The 18,060-nt window shown below is 41.5% G+C and overlaps 1 protein-coding gene across 1 annotated transcript in view; it reads left to right on the forward strand.

Moving 5' to 3' along the window:
• Positions 1-18,060, forward strand: part of LOC149243058 (uncharacterized) — a 50,958-nt gene that overhangs the window by 18,709 nt on the left and 14,189 nt on the right. The window contains exon 7 of the mRNA XM_089367756.1: positions 3,005-3,169. Coding sequence (XP_089223882.1) covers positions 3,005-3,169 — 165 coding nt within the window. The remainder of the gene's footprint in view (positions 1-3,004; positions 3,170-18,060) is intronic.

An 18,060-nucleotide genomic window follows, 5' to 3' on the forward strand; every position in this document is an offset into this window, starting at 1 on the left:
CCATCTGGACCTCCTCTGAAGGCCACATTTTTTGGTGGTGGAATCAAGCCGATCCGATGGTCGGTTTGCGAGATATCGTCTGCCCTAGTTTTGATGATGAAGCTGCTAATGCTGATGCTGCTGATCTAGGGTTTGCTACTGCTGATATAAATCAGATTTATTGTACTATTTCTCTCTGCTGAATTATTGAAGATAAAAGAAGATTTGATCAAAGGGTTTCCCCACACATTGTGGGGTTTGTCCTTGGCTAGCCGCCACATCTTGTGTCTCTTGTCTTGGCTTGTTTTCTGTTGATCGTTTAATGTTCTATCTACACTTTACTTATGCACATGTGATTGCTAATCTATGAATAATAATAAGAAAGAAAAGTAAATTGCTCTAAGCATAGAACATACCATAACTTAACACAGTGTGCTCCACGGAGCCCCACACAACTACTGCGAAGGGGTAGCACAGTTGTAGCCGGGAATAGTTTGTCCAATTGCCGGAACGGAGAGATTTTGCTGGGTGAAGTGGGGTAATCTCACTTAGGTTTCTGGCAGTATATTTTTTATCTCTGTAACTAGATTTTCGAGAGGGCATCCAGAGTTGTATTCAGAACTACTGCTTAATAATAGAAAACCCTCAGAGTTGCTGCACCGATTTTCCCGCATTGCGTTCTTCCGGGGATGTTTGTCCAAGAATAACAGTGTCCCTTATGTATTTGTCTCATTCTATTTTTAGTTCATGATCTGTATGTATGTGTAGTATGCAATAGTGTTTCATCACTGTTTAATACTTAAATAACTTGTTGAATGTAAAAAAAAGTAGGAGATGATACCAGTGTTGCAGTAGGATTTCTGATGTGTAGATTCAAAATTTTTTACACTATATCTTCATTCATACAACTATTCATCAAAAGCAACTACAACGTCCATGAAATGAACCCAACAATGCTTATACTCAAGATCTTGATTCTGAAGCCTGTAATGAACTTTTACTATCTGTGGTCAACTTCCGTACACTGCAGTCACTAAGCGAAATCTTCGGACAACTAAAATTCCATCATTTAGGTCCCGACCACATGGAGGAGGAGTCATGCATGTGATTGGGAAGCTCCCAATCGCTCTTTGGAGCCTACAAGCGAGCGACTGCAGTTTACAATTGAGATTTTGAAACCGTAGATGTCGATTGCATAGAGAACGAGCTGTGCATGCGACTAGGATGCTTCGGTCACACGAATGAGCCTAGTAGCGAGCGACTGTAGTCAAGATCTCTTTGTCTTGTGCCTGCATCTAAGGCCCAAAACCCTAAAACAAATGTGAGCTTCAAACCCTGCAATTTCATCTTCGAGTGAACTTGTTCCTTCGCGAATGAGTGTCAGACCTGTGTGAGCCAAAAACCAAGATAGAAGAGTGTCTCATAATGATATCAAAATGAGGTAGAGGTCACTTGTATTTATAGCCTTCCAAGGGTGTCCACTTTGCTTTAAGGGCTGACCTTATCAAATATGCACATGTGGGCTTTTCTTCATAAGTACACTTTCCTTATCCGTTCTGAGTGATCTTTAAGTCGATTTTGGTCCTCTCGAAAAGAGGAATTCAATGCAATCATCGTCTCCATCAAATGAGCTGTCCAAGGTGGAATTTGACCGCAGTTGCATATTTTAACATTACAGACCAAAATATCTGAAGTTTTTATGAAGAATTGTGACTAGCCGAAAATCTGAAGCAGATTACAATTTGTATCACTGCCGAAATTTCTCTTAAGTAGGTAATAGAACAGTGAACTGATCTTTGCAGCTTGATTGAAGTTTGAAGAATCTTAACTTTGACATTGACTAGAGAGGAGGGCTGACTTGGAGGAAGTGTTTGGTCTTGGGTTGGATATCTCATTTTGACTTGATTCAATAAGAAGATGATTGTTGGGTTTTCCCCATCTATGGGGTTTTTCCTTGGCTTGAAAGATAATTGTTGGGTTTTCCCTATCTATGGGGTTTTTCCTTGGCTTTAAAGCCTAAATTTTGTGTCTCTTGCTTCTTTGTGATCTTGGAAGAATAATTTATGTAATTGCTTGATGAAGAAAGAACAATAAGTAACTAAAGAAAGAAGACTAACTCTCACAAGTAATTACCACGTATGAAAATCTATTTTGTCTTTGAATTTCTAACATTATGCACATTTGGTAGCTCTTCTTCATACTATTTATATCCTTGGCGAACATCCTTTCTTGAGCATCCACATCAGGATTTATATGTAACAAAGGCCTAAATCTGGTATGTAGTCATCATAAATGCAATAAACCTTATTGATTGACAAATTCTTTCACATTGCTTGTATCTAATATAGTTATGATTCCCATGTGCAATAACCACATTTCTGAATGATGAAGATCCAAAATGCATCATCCGACACCACATGCATTTCTTGTTGGTTTATGTTGCTTCCACAAACTAAAGAAATCCTTTAGTTCATCTCCTTGATCTCAAATTTCCATGTATCATTATGATAATAATATATCTCATTTGCAATAGTTGAGTAGGATATATTGTTTCGTGGAACTGGTGCTTGAGCAGGTTTGCATGCTCCTAGAGGTAGTGCCCTAGAAATGAAGCTAAAAAAGAAGACAGAAACTAAGATATCTCAAAACCGAAATCAGTTCTATGGGGGTGGACAAGTTTTGACTCAGATTTTGTAGTTCTGTTTTTTAAAGGAGATACCTTAACCTTTTTTTTTGGTCTATGTGTCTTGGATGGTTGCTAAAGTGTGTTGTTTCATGTGATTGGGGCTAGGTTTAAGTCCTAGGGAGTAGATAATCCCTATTTGTGGCTTCTTAGTCAAAGCGATCCTTCTAGAGTGTTGTAAACTAGCTACATCCCATTGCATTACTTCCAGTTTGAGGAGTGGTATGTTTGCCACACAGGGACAATAGGAAGCATCTTGTCAAAAGAACTTACTTTTAAAAATATTTTTCAATTCTTTTTGAAATACTATGCGTGTTTACATTTTCAATGCATACTTTGCAGGTAAATCCATTGTGAGGAGCATTTCAAACAAAGTCAGGCCATTGTATTTCGCTGTAAAGAATCCTACTGAGGTCCCAGATATTGTACAGCCTTGTGATTTGACCTTTCAATTTGGGGATGGGCAACGGAAACTTCTTGCTCTTCCTGAAGGCTTCCCAAAGCCAGGTAAAAATATCAATTTAAATTTATTTAGTTTTATTTCAATTGGTTGCTTCCCGTTTCAAAAATTGCCTTTTATTTTCCTAATTGCAGCAAACAAGGGCTTTAGATTCAAGTCAATTTTTTTTAATTCTATTTAATGCTGGATTTGGCTATTCAAGAAGTAAACTTTTCACTCATTTCTTATTTAAAAGTTGGTCTATGGTATTTTTAACTTTGTGGAGTTCAGCTTCTTGTTAACTATTTTTAGTTTCAAAATTTCATTGATTCATGTATTGCAACTACCAACTATATGCCATAATAATATCTTTATCCTTTCCCTCCCACTATAATGCATTGAGAGGTGAAACTATGCAGATGTTACCAAGAAATGAACATTGACCACAATTTCAGTACAAAGTTCCTATTTTGTTTCAATGTTCAGATTGCATTTATAGTTTTTATAGAAAAGAGTATGAAGGAGAATTCCGAGGAAAGTACAGTAATTTATATGCTTCTCATGATTTAAAATAATTTCAAAGGACAAAGACAGCCAAATGAATTGAGAAATAATTTGATGATGATGCAGGCTGGTAGTCAACTTGTTGCTTTTAGTGGATCCATAAAGAGGTTTTGTCAGACAATTTGCAAAACACTAACTTTAGGCAAATCAAGTACTTGAATAGAACATAAAATCATTTGAAGAAAATAATAGAGCCTAAAAGTTTTTATTCTTCATTGATAGCAATGAGTGAAACATCCCCTATTTGTCTCTTCTCAGTTTTTGATTGTAAGGATTTTGCGCTAGACTCGGTATCTCATGTCGAGCTTTTGGCATTTTTTGTATTTGTTAAAATTGGCAACTAGGGCCAAATTCCATGTGGGTCATCTTATTTATGGCAGCTGATATTTTTCTTGGATCCCTCTCATCGAGAGGTGTAGGATTGATCTAAAGATCATCCGATTCCGATAAGTATTCATGGAGTTATGAATTTATTTGTGTTATAAGACAATTCGTCAAGGTCGGCCAGCCACCAAATAAACCCCACATGTGCTCAACGTTTTAGTATAAAAGGAGATGACTTGAGAGTCATTTCCTAGACACACTTCTATCTTGATTTCTCTCCACTTGTCTTGGGTTTTAGTGGAAGAGAAACTAGGAGTGGAAGCCCTAGACGTTGGAGGAAAGAAGTCTAAGGGTAGCCCTAAACACTGTCTAAAGGGAGCCCTAAATGCTGTCCAAAAGGCAACCCTAAATGCAGTCTAAGGACAGCCCTAAACGCTGTCTAATGGAAGCCCTAAATGCAGTCTAAAAGGAGCCATAACGCTAACCTACGGTGTCCTAGATGCAGGCCTAATACGGCTGAAAAGGTGGGCAGTAGGTAACCCTCAAAACAGGGGCAGCATGAGAGTTTCTGGCCTCTATCTATATGGAACAACCTACTGGCTTTATACAAACAGACTCCAGCTTTGTATGTTGGCTTAAAAAATCCGTTTATGGTCTCAAGCAAGCCCCTCGGGCTTGGTATGCCAAAATGGATAGCTTTCTTTTAGAAACTAATTTTTCTAGGTGTCATTCTGACAATATTGTCTACACCAAGAAAGTGGGCAAGTCTCTTATCATTATTGTTCTTTATGTTGATGATCTTATCCTTACTGGTAGTGATCCCAGCCTTATAAACCATGTGAAGTCCAGTCTTAAAAAGAAGTTTGAAATGACAGACTTAGGACACTTGCATTATTTTCTTGGTTTTCAAGTCTAGCAATCCAAGGAAGGTATTTCCCTTTCCTAGTCCAAGTATGCCTGTGATCTTCTACGCCATTTTCACACGGAAGACTGTAAGCCATCCCCTTCTCCCTTTCAGTTTGGAGCCAAACTTTCAGTCACTTGTACTTAACCCTGAAGTTGACGCTACGTTATACCGTCAAGTTGTAGGAAAACTTTTGTATCTGACCCATACCCGTCCTGGCCTTTCCTTTGCTGTTGGCCTTATTGCTCGGTTTATGCAAAACCTACATGAAAGTCATTGGAAAGTAGCTAAAAGAATACTTCATTATGTTCGAGGTACAGTTCAGTTTGGGATTCATCATTACAGTGCAGAAGCATCTCCTCTATTGGTTGGTTTCACTGATTCCGATTGTGCTGGTGACCCTAATGATCGGAAGTCTACTGCAGGTTATGTGTTCACTCTTGGTTCAGGACCTATTACATGGGCTTGTAAGAAACAAAGTGCCATTTCTTTTTCTTCAGCAGAAGCAGAGTATCGTGGTGTCGTAGAAGTTAGTAAGGAAGCCCTGTGACTTCGTTAGATCTTGTCAGAGTTTGGCTTTCAACAACAACATCCGACTACACTTTGGTGTGATAATCAAAGTGTCATTCAACTATGCAAAGGTCCAGTCGTACATCAGAGCAGCAAACACATTGAACTGCACATGCTCTTCATCAGAAAGCTCCTTCATGACCATGTTCTTGAAGTGCGATATTGTTCAATAGATGATCAAGTTGCAGACATCTTTACAAAGGCTCTCACAGAGGCGAAGTTTACTAAACTTCGATTTATGGTTTGAGTTTAGGAAGTTGTCACTAAGGGGGGATATGCTTTAATGCCTCCTTCCTTCTCCTATTGTGTCATATTTGTACATCCTTCAATCCTATCCCAAGTTGTTCTTAAGGGGGGATGTTAGGATATTCCGACACACATGAAATAGTTAAGTATAACTTGTTCTAGTGTAGAGTTAGGTAAAGTGTGTTTCTTTACTATGTACTTTTGTAACTTACAATTTGCGGTCACGATATGTAGTGATCCGACGGTTCATTCTCTGCTTGGTATTACCGACACTTGATTCGTGGCTTAACACCCGATTGGTCCATGATCTCTATTTAAAGAGCATGGAGGGTCATTTGTAGTGTAACCATTCATGAGAGAAGCTTATGTAAATTTTCATTCTTTTATTAATAAATTTCCTGAAGTGGCCGCGTTGGCTCAGGCCGTGGATTGTTTCCCTCTTTGAGGGTTTTAACCATGTCAAGAATACTGGTGTATTGATCTTTGATATGTTTGTGAGCGGTGTCTTTTGGTGTTCTGTCTGAGGAACTTACCCTGTGAATTCCTACACATCTCTATCAATGTTAATTTCCTCCCATGATTCACCGCACACCATATTAGTTAAATCCTGTCTCACCTTCACTAGCCGCCTAAAGGTGAGGTAATAACTGGCAAATCTTGTTTTTGCAAGTTTAAGCAACTGCAACTTGGAGTAAGTGCCATAGAAGTAGTTCACCCTTGTATGCTTTGTGATGAATTTAATGAGTTGCTTCCCTCTCCTATAAATCTCATTAATCCACCCACATTCTTTATGCTTCACAATATCATGCATCAAGAGGTTCAATGTGTGAACTAGGCACCCAGACCAAAAGATGTGGGGATGAGTACACTCAATAACTTTTCCTGCTGCCTTTCAATTTGCTGCATTATCTGTGATCACTTGAAACACATTATTCAGACCAACATATCTGGTTGGTTGCAATAGGAGATTTGCAATGTTTTGGGAAGATGCACTAATGGAGGAGTCATGACATGTAATAAATACTGCACCACTAGCAGAAACACCAAGAACATTTATCAAATTTTGGTTTTTAATATTTTTCCACCCATCTCATACAATGGATAGCCCGCAATCTACCCACTTATTTGTAAAACGTGTCAAAGCTCTTTGAACCTTTGCTTTTTCTCTTTCTAATGACACTGTTTTAGCTTTCTCATAGTTGGGGGACTTGTATTCTTTTGGGGCTTCATTGATGGTCTTTACCATTTCATGCCAATAGGGAGAGCGAAGCACATTGAATGGTACATTGCAAGCACAAAGAAATCGGACTATCTTTCCATCCACATCATCCCTCCCAGCAACATTCAGGAAATCCCCTATTGTTCTTTTACCTCTAGAGCTTGCAGAAGTACCATGAGGAGATGAGCTACCAAATCTAGAGGTTGCACTTGATTCAGAATGAGTTTTTTGTTTCTTGCTTTTTTGTTGTGCAACCTCCTCTATTTGGATGTATTTTTTTCTTTGTTTAGCTGAAATGTTTGGACAAATTTGTATCCCTTTGAGACTTTCTGACTCTTTGGAGACCTTTCTCCCACTGTTGCATCACCTCTACATCCCTCTGCGTGGCTCTGCGTGGCTCTGAGTGACTCTGTGTCCCTCGGCGTTAGCCTGCGTGAGGGCTACGTCTCTCCTCTGGACTATGTCTCTCTCTGCACTGTACCTGCGTCACCTCCTCCTCAGTCACTGACTATTGTTGATGCCCTCCTCTTCCTCCACCCTATAACTCTCCCTCTGAAATCGATCTCCTTCTCTTGAGAATCCATTTTCCTTGAGATACTGAGTATCTGCCGGTGTGTCTCCAAATGATCCTCAAGTCTTCTCTTATACTTTTTCTGTTGATGAATCAATGGCTAAGATTAAGTCTCTAATCAACGGCTAAGATTAAAACATACTTGATCCTCATTTCTTAGAAGCTTCTCACCCTTATCTTTATTAATATCCATTAATATTTTTATTTTCCTAAGTTTAGACTTAGGAACCAATTAAAAATAATAATTATTTAATAACTCCTCATCCGGGTAGAATTTCTCAAAATGATTTATGGGTCTTGGAGATTTGATGTGCCTTAGCCTTTCCTCCAAATTTCAAGGCTAGAGCACATCCGATGCTACCAAAAATCAACACTCCCTCTTAGCGAGGAATGTGCTCTAGCAATGCTTCACCATAGAAGCATCACACTAATCTTTTGCATCGATACCTATGCTGATGCTAGGCCTATTGCCTCACATCCCCTGCACTACTGCTTCCTGTCAACATGCTGCCCATAGCACTATCACTGCTAATTGCTGCACTGCAACTCAGACACTTATCCATTTCTGCTACTGAAATGGATTCTTCACCATCCCTATCTTCTCCTTGAAATAAACAAACTTTGTTCTTCCTAGAGCCTTGGTGAGGATGTCTGCCACCTGTTCTCTTGTAGGAGTGTACCTCAAATTGTACTGCTCTTCGTTGGACATAGTTTCTGACAAAGTGACACTTGATATCAATGTGCTTCGACCGATCATGAAATACTGGATTCTCAGAGAGCTTGATGCAACTCTGATTATCACATAGAATCCTGGTCGCTTCCATCCTTTTCCGTAATAGATTCACAAGCAATTTCCTAAGCCATATCGCTTCACATGAAGCCGTGCTAGCTGCCATATATTCTGCTTTAGTTGAGCTTAGAGCCATGGATTTTTGTTTCCTACTACACCAGGAGGTCATTCTTGATCCAATGTTGAAACAATACCCAGTTGTACTTTTTCGATCTACTAAACTTCCAGCCCAATCTGCGTCAGTGAACCCACTCAACTTGATGTCATTTCCTTGGGTGTACAATATTCCATTCTCGACTGTTCCTTGTATATACCTTAGAACATGTTTGGCTGCTTCCTAGTGTGCCCTCTTGGGTTCCACTATGAACTGAGTGAGAGTGTTGACAGTGTAACAAATGTCTGGCCTGGTATTGACCAGATACATCAGGGACCCTATAAGCTGCCTGTACAAGGTGGGATCAACGTTTTTACTTTTGATGCATCAACCTTCTTCCAGTTGGTGATCATTGGAGTAGCCATAGGTCTACAACCCTGCATCCTGAATCTCTTCAAGATCTCTGTAGCATATCTCCCTTATGTAAGGAAGATCTCACCCTTCTGCTGCCAAACTTCGAACCCCAGGAAATAATGTATCCGTCTCAAATCCTTCATGTCGAATTCTGTGACTAGGTTCTTCTTGCAGTCTTTGATGAGCTTGGATGATCCTGTTAGGAAAAGATCATCCACATGTAACACTAGGATTAGAGGTTCATTCTCTACGATAAGATAGTAGAGATTAGGGTCTGTGTCACTCTTGACGAACCCCATCTTCTGCAAGTAGGCATCAATTACACCGTTCCATGCTCTAGGTGCTTGTTTAAGCCCGTACAAGGCTTTATTTAATCTGAATACATGAGATTTCTTCTCATGTGTCTCAAACCCTCTGGCTATTCAATGTATACTTCCTCTTCTATTACCCCGTTCAAGAATGCCATCTTGACATCCATCTGGTGAATCTCACACCCCATCTCTGTTGCAAGAGATATCACGGTTCTAATAGAAGTATACCTGGCTATTGGGGCGAAGGATTCTTTGTAGTCTATCCTTTCCTTCTGAGCATACCCCTTAGCCACAAATTTGGCTTTGTATTTCTTCACATTGCCGTCTGCAACATATTTGACCTTGTAGATCCATCTCTAACCTACCACTGATCTGTCCTGAGGCCTAGGTACCACTTCCCAGACATCATTGACCATTATAGAACTGTATTCCTTGACCATAGCATCTACCCATATTTGATGTTGAACGACCTCCTAAAAACTAGAAGGTTCCCCAACCTAAGCTACTAGGGCTTGGTATCTATCTGGCTGTCTATGCTCCCTTTTATTATTACTAGGTGCACCAATGAAGTCCTCTGCATCCTGTAGAATCTGTCAGAATTCCCAGCTTGTTCTTCCATTAGTAGTTGTTGAATTTTCTAAGTCTATTCGTTAGAAAATTAATCTGTACTCTGCTGGTTTATTTCTTCTACTTGTAAATTATGAACAAGTTATTTAAGACATTTAAATAACGAAATAAACATAATACAATCACAACATCTAGAGATCATCAACTGAAAGAAAGCAAGCACACAAGTGACACTGTTATTTTTGGACAAATGTTCCCGGAAAAACCCAATGCGGGAAAATCGGTGCAGCGATTTTGAGGGTTTATTATTATACAATATTTCCTTAAGTACAACAGGGTGCCTAACCGGCTCTCGATAGAGAAAAATACACGGCAACAGTACCTCTATATTCCGAAACAGGTATTTAGAAAACGTGTACCACGAAACCCTCTCTGACGACTCTAAAGCTCAATGCTGGCCCTTCTGGCCTCTGCGTCAGCCTCCTTCTGCATTGTGTCAGCCCTAGGACCCTTTGTGTCAACCCTCTAAGGCACTGCGCAACCTCTGGGACCCTTTGCGTCACTCCCTCTGCCTTTTGCGTGGATGACGCAGTCCCTTTGGGCTTTGCGCTGTCTCAGCTGGGCTCTACGTGGCTTGCTCTGGCTGCTGCTCTCGCTCTCTACTTCTGTGCTAGTCTCTTGGCACTCTCTTTACCTCTTTGTCCCTTGCTATTGATCACTGATTCAACTTTGCTTAGCAACCCTGCTCTAGCAAAATGAATGACTGATCACTCTCGTGTATCTTCCAATTGACCCTCAAGCCTCTTATATTTTTCTCGTCGGGAATTCAACGGCTGAGATTACATCTCTAATCAACGACTGAGATTAGATTTGGCCTGATCCATGACTTTTGGAACTTTCTAACCCTATTTTATATTAATACCCATTAATATTTTATTTTTCCTAATTTTAGACTTAGGAACTCCATTAAAAATATCAATTATTTTAATATCTCCCAAATCGGGTATAATCTATCCAAACCATTTTTGGGTCTTGGAGATCTCATGTGCTTTAGCCTCTCCACCAATTTTCACGGGTAGAACACATCTGATGCTACCCCAAATCAACAATCCCTCTTAGCGAGGACTGTGCTCTCACTGAGCATCACTCTGATTATTCGGCACCGGTACTTGTGCTGCTAATGCTAGGCTTCCCTGCCTAACATCCTCTGCACTGCTGCATCTTGTACTGCTACCCATGGCCCTGCCACTGCCACTGCTGCATCCGTACGACAAATCCCTCTACATCTGTGCTGCTGCTGGTCCATCCTCCCAACACTGCATTTGCACTGCATCCCCCTTTCATCATGTTGCATCGTGCTACTGAACTGCAACTTAGTTACTGAGAAGTAAGTAACTGATCCACCCAACACCTGACATCCTTGTTAGGCTAGAAACACTCCCGATACTGAAGCTCTTTCTGCTGCTAACAAGTGCTCCCTCTACTGACCTATGCGCTGCTGCAACAACTCCCTGCATCGCGCACCGCTGCAACCCTATTTGTGCCATCCTGCACTGCTGCAACATTCTTGTGCCTCTCGCACAGTTGCAGCCTGCTAGCCTCGCACTACCTGGGGACTCCTACACTGTAGCACTCTCTGCTGCTTCATCCGCATCCGTCTCTACCCACATCCGCCAGTCCTGCTACTCTCTCTTCGGGGCTCCCGTAGCAAGGTATAATCCAAGAGGTTGGGTACCTCAAGGATCTTGCCCCTCATCGCCTGTAGTCTTCCTGAATACAACTCGATGTCTCCCCACCTCTTCTCTAGAGGTACATGAGCACTCATGGCACAATCGTCATCCTCCTCGACTTCTTTCTCTGCCGTCGCTGGCGCCGCCTTAGAGTCAAAAGCCTTTCCCTTGTTCTTATTCTTGGGACAGTGGTTCGCATAGTGACCCAGTTCTCCACAGCGGAAGCACTTGACCTTGGAGAGGTCCTTCTTCCTCTTCTCCTGCTTTCCCACAGATGCCAGAGCTGCATCCTCTTCCTCTTCCTTCTTAATCCAAACTCCTTTGTTGCTACTGCCTGTCTTGCTCAACTGTCTGATCTCCTCTTGGCAAAGAGTCGCCCATAGTTCTTCCCAATCTGGAAGACTTGCCCTACCCAGTACGCTTTGGACAAATGTGTCCCACTCCTCAGAGACTGTGTTAAGTGTGGTCCTCACCCTCAACTCCTGATCCGACGTGGCTCCGATTGAAGTCAGTTGGTCCCTGATCTCCTTCAATCGACTGAGGAAGTGATCTATTTGCTCCCCCTTCTGCATTTAGTATGACCTTAGCTGATTCTCAACGAGCATCTTCCTCTGCACAGAAGTATGCTAGTACGACGTCTTCAAGGTATCCCACATTTCTTTTGCTGTCTCCTTCTCGGCAATATGTTGGACCACATGATCCTTGACCCCATCAAGGATGATGCATTTTGCCTTGGCCATTACCTCCTCGTACCTTTCATTAGCTACCGGGACAACTGGGATAGTCATTACGCTTAAGGCAAAGCCTTTGATGCGATGTCTGTTTACAATGGACAGGATCCTGGCCTTCCAGACCACAAATTTTGACGCTCTGTCCAGCCTATCCTGATCCCTCAGCCCATTCACGACCATCTATCTGCTCTTCTCTGTTGACTCCTTCGAGTCTCTCTACTTCCCGCCTAGAAGTTCTTGGTTCGACTCTTGCTGAGTCTCTCTACTTCCTGTTTAGAAGTTCTCGGTTCGACTCCTCTGAGTCTCTCTACTTCCTATCTGGAAGTTCTCTTCTAGACTCGCTCTGAGTCTTGATTTCCCTCCTGGAAATCCTTCTGCCAACTGTCAAGTTGCCCCTCTCCGATCATTTGTGCAACTGCAACACTGATCCAGATTCCTTGGCTAGATCCGCCTCGGCAACAACCCCCTCTACCTTGGTTTTTCCCTGTTAGGTACTGTTCTGACCACAGTACCCCACCAGCTTCGTTCCCGCAAACTGCCCACATCGTCCTTCGCCCCAGCTACTGAAGAATTGAGCCACTTGGCTCTGCACAATCCCGACATCGGTAAAACAACTCCCTTAGCCAATTGAGTTAGCCCTCCTCGCGTTTGCGTGGCTCTGCATGACCCTGTTTCTGCCCTCCTTAGCCTCTGCGCTGGCTTCTCTCAGGCCAAGACTGATGACGCAGTCCCTCTGCATTAACCCTTCCTCTGTCGCTTTCTGCAAGGATCAGCTCTGTCACTCTGGACAGTTGAATCTGCTGCAAATGCTTTGCTCCACTAATGCCTTCAACTTTCCTATGATCTGCAACCACACTCTGATGCCATGTTGAATTTTCTAAGTCTATCTTTAGAAAATTAATCTGTATTTTGCTGGTTTATTTCTTCTACTTGTAGATTCTAAACAAGTTATTTAAGACATTTAAATAACGAAATAAACGCAATACAGTCACAACATTTACAGATCATCAGCTGAAAGAAAACAAAACGCAAGTGACACCATTATTTTTGGACAAATGTCCTTGGAAAAACCCAATGTGGGAAAACCGGTGCAACTATTATGAGGGCTTATAATTATGCAGTATTTCCTTGAGTACAACTGGGTGCCTAATCGGCTCACCCGACAGAGAAAAATACACGACAACGATACCTCTATATTCAGAAACAGGTATTCAGAAAACCTGTCCTATGAAACCCTCTCTGGCGACTCTGAAGTTCAGCACTGGCCCTTCTGGCCTCTGGGTCAGCCTCCTGCTGCATTGTGTCAGCCCTCTGAGGCACTGCGCAGCCTCTGGGACCCTCTGCGTCACTCCCTTTGCCTTCTGCGTGGATGATGCAGTCTCTCTGGGCTCTGCGCTTTCTCAGCTGGGCTCTGCGTGGTTTGCTCTAGCTGCTTCTCTTGCTGTCTTCTTTTGCGTTGGTTTCTTGGCACTTTCTCTACCTCTTTGCCCAGTACTCACTGCCCCTTGCTGCTAATCATTGATTCAACTTTGCTTAGCAACCCTTCTCTAGCAAAATGAATGACCAATCACTCTGGTGTTTCTTCCAATTGATCCTCAAGCTTCCTCTTATACTTTTCTCATTGGTCCTTCAACGACCGAGATTACATTTCTAATCAACGGCTAAGATTATATTTGGCTTGATCCATGACTTTTGGAACCTTCTAACCCTGTTTTATATTAATACCCATTAATATTTTATTTTTCCTACGTTTAGACTTAAGAACTCCATTAAAAATATCAATTATTGTAATATCTCCCAAACCGGGTACCTGTCCAAACCATTTTTGGGTCTTGGAGATCTCATGTGCTTTAGCCTCTCCACCAATTTTCATGGCTAGAGCACATTTGATGCTACCGCAACTCAACAGTGGGCACATCTATCAACTCTTCCTTTTCTTGAGATTGCTCCTGTTTTGAAGCTTTGTCTTCTGGAGAATTTCTGGTACTAGTTTCTACTGGTCGAATTGGTTGGACCAACGTCTCGTCTTTCGACTTCTCCTCGGAAGGCATTTCGCAAGATTTCCTGAAAGCTTTGTCCTTCATGAACTTTACATCCCGCCAAACTACTACCTTCCTATTCCCACAAGATATCCTTTCTCAACAGTTTGATCTACTTTCTCTCTTTTCTTCAGGTATACGACAATACGCTAAACTCCCAAATATCCTGAAATGACTAACTTCAGGTGTCTTCCCAGTGAAGACCCTTTCCAGAGTGATTTTGCCCAATGCCCTATGTGGAGTCCTGTTCTAGACATAAACTGTTGTGCTGTATGCTTCTACCCACAGGAATTTGGGCATATCCTGATCATACAACATTGCCCTAGCTGCTTCCACAATAGTCCTATTATTCCTTTCTGGTATCCCATTCTACTTCGGATTGTAGGGAGTTGTGCACTCTCTTCTGATGCTTGTCAACATACTCTCCACCATTGTCTAAGCGCAACACTTTTATCTTCTCTCGTGTTAGATTCTCCACAAGAGCCTTGAACTCTTTGAATCGACCAAAAACCTCATCCTTGGTTTTTTAGAAAGTAGATCTAAGTCTTCTTGGAATGGTCATCGATGAAGGTGACGAAGTATTCGACACCACTAAGTGCTTTTGCAGACATCAGTCTGTAGATGTCTGAGTGTATCAATCCTAGCACCCTCTTAGCTCTATTGTTACTTTTGGAAAACGCTGCTTTGGCATACTTGCCCAGAGCGCACCCTTTGCATACATCATTTCGTTTGGTACTAAGTTCTGAAACTCCTAATACTGTTTTACTAAGAATTCTCAGAGCCCCATGGTGTAAGTGTCCCATCCTCCTGTGCCATAGTTCATTCAAATCTTTGTCTCCATTGCTGCCTATTAGTGCCATTGGTGATTCTAGCTGTAATCTGTACAACCTGTTACTTCTGATTCCAACTCGGGTGTTTGACATATACTTTCTCCTTAATGAAGAAAACTTCATAGCCCTTGTTTTAAAGTTGAGATACAGAGAGTAAGTTCATCCCCAATCCTGGCACATGCAGCACATTGGTTGTTAAAGCTGCTCTCCTGCTTTGGTTTGAAATATTACAGTACCTCTTCCTATTGGGGTACACTTTGCCTTATTTCACATGGTGATCTGAAAATTCATTCTTTCTTCTTGATAATATGAAAAACATCATCGAATTCCTGCCATATGCCAGGAAGCTCCACTGTCTATATACCAAACCTCAGAGGAGGCAAAGCTTGCTAGGCAAGTGACTTCTTCTTCCAATCTGGAAGCTAACATAGAATAATCATGATCTAGGTCCCTTGTGCATTCTTCTAGAAATTTGTGTGAGTCCCTTTGAGTTGATGCCTCTGCATCATGCTCTTGACCCATAGTCGATTTTTCTCTCTTGTTGCCGGATCTCTGCTCTGATACCATGTGAAAATTTCTAAACTGAAATTCTACAGTAGCAACTGATTTATTTCACCTACTTATTCTTCACAATAAGTTATTTATGAAATCCCTTCAGCAAATATTAAAACAAATTCTACTGCAGTTATCACACAATTATACAGCGAAAATATATGCACAAGAACCAATCACATCAACACAATTGTTTTTGGACAATTGTCCTCGGAAAAACCCAATGCGGGAAAACGGTGCAGCAAATGGGTGTTTTATTAATATTCAGCAACAATCACTTTTACAAGTAATGATTTTACAAAGAAATTGAAAGAAAACACCCGAGACTTTCCCTTTGAGACTTTCTGACACTTTGGAGACCCTTCTCCCACTGTTGTGTCACCTTTGCATCACTCAGCATGGCTCAGCGTGGTTCTGAGTGGCTCTGCGTCCCTCTACGTCAGCCTACGTGAGGGCTACGTCTCCCCTATGGACTGCGTCTCTCACTGCGCTGTCTCTCATTGTCCTTGCGTCACCTCCTCCTCAGTCACTGACTACTGCTGATGCCCTCCTCTTCCTCCACCCTGCAACTCTCCCTCTGAAATCAATCTCCTTCTCTTGAGAATCTATTTTCCTTGAGATACTGAGTATCTGCCGGTGTGTCTCCAAATGATCCTCAAGTCTTCTTTTATATTTTTCCTGTTGATGAATCAACGACCGAGATAAAGTCTCTAATCAATAGCTAAAATTAAAACAAACTTGATCCTCATCTCTTAGAAGCTTCTCACAATTTCTTTATTAATACCCATTAATATTTTTATTTTCCTAAGTCTAAGTCTTCTTTTATACTTTTCCTGTTGATGAATCGACGACCGAGATTAAGTCTCTAATCAACGGCTAAGATTAAAACAGACTTGATCCTCATCTCTTAGAAGCTTCTCACACTTATCTTTATTAATACCCATTAATATTTTTATTTTCTTAAGTTTAGACTTGGGAACCCATTAAAAATATTAATTATTTTAATAACTCCTCATCTGGGTGGAATTTCTCAAAACGGTTTTGGGTCTTGGAGATCTCTTGTGCCTTAGCCTTTCCCCCAAATTTTAGGGCTAGAGCACATCCGATGCTACCAAAGAGAACCACTCTAGCTAAATCGAACTGCCCTTTAGAGGCTTCTGCGCAGCTCCTGTGTCAACCTCACTTTGGTACTTTTTCCTCTCTGCAAATGCACTTGTTGGATCTGGAAAACTTGCTCTAGCCTCATTGCCCATACCCCTCACTATCTTTGCCTCCTCTCGAAGTTCAAACTCTCTGACAACTGACCGCTGCTACTCTGAAAAATCGAATTCTCCAAGTGTCTTTGATGTATCTTCTCCAAGTGCCCATCGACTTCCTTTTATAATCCATTGTTGGAGCACCAATGACCAAGATTAAATCTTAATTAATGGCTAGGATCATCTTAGAGTCAACCAGTGTGAGTTTCTAGATGATTCACGCCTTGACTTAATTAATTATGATTAATTAACCATATTCCCTAAGTTTAGACTTAGGAAATATTTAAAAATCGGCTAATAATCTAATTAAGCCATCTCTAGGTGGAATTTCTGAAAACGATTTCTAATTTTTGGAGATCTCATGTATTCTAGCCTCTCCATTAAATTTCGTGGCTAGAACATATTTGATGCTAGGGGTGTATCCTTCAAGTGATAGGGGCCATGGGAATAATGATGAGGTCGATAGGCAAAGTGATGTTGTAGGGTATGAGGTGGAGGGGCGATCTTGGGTCACATGTCAAGGTACAGGGGTAGCTAATAAAGGGGAAGCCCACACTTGGGTATATAATGTATAGGAGGGAGCAATCGTGGTACATGAGTCACCTTGGCCTTGATTTTTCCACCCTTCTTCATTTTCGTTTTTCCTTTTATGATTTTTCTTTGGTTAACTGCTCAGAGCTCAAGGAGTAAGAGTATGATATGTAAGGTATAGCAGTGGATACCCCTTTTAAGGTGGGGTGGTTCATTTACCATTAGGAGTTGGGACAATCATGGGTTCCTGAATGATAAAAGAGGCTCATCTAGGTCCTATAGGAACCAGGGTAATGGCCATGAGAATGGGGTAGAGCTCATGCATTGGCTTTTGTCCACATGCTAAATGTATTTGTCCCGGCCATCTTTTGCATTTTGTGGTACATTTTCCTATTGAATGTGGTCCATTATTCTTTTGCTTTTATTTTCAGCTGTATCAACCACTAGGACATTGTTCCAGGCCCGACCTAATGTGTGGGAAAGGGAAAGGGGAAGGATAACCATATGTGGACCCAATGGAGGAATGTGGATCTGGGTGGGAGGAATGATGAATGGGGTTATAATGAGCAGAATGGGAGTGATATATGTGGATGGGGGAGCGGGACCATGCAACCAAAATCAGGGTTTACCATGAAGTACCATCCTTAAAGCCCAAAGGTCAGATAAGAGATCCCACGAGACTAGGGTCTAAGGTTAACATTCAAAAGAGGTCTAGG

The sequence above is a fragment of the Pinus tabuliformis genome, chromosome 8 (genome assembly GCF_031772625.1).
Source record: "Pinus tabuliformis cultivar Carrire ecotype Pingquan chromosome 8, CPIR1, whole genome shotgun sequence".
Classification (NCBI taxonomy): Eukaryota; Viridiplantae; Streptophyta; class Pinopsida; order Pinales; family Pinaceae; genus Pinus; species Pinus tabuliformis.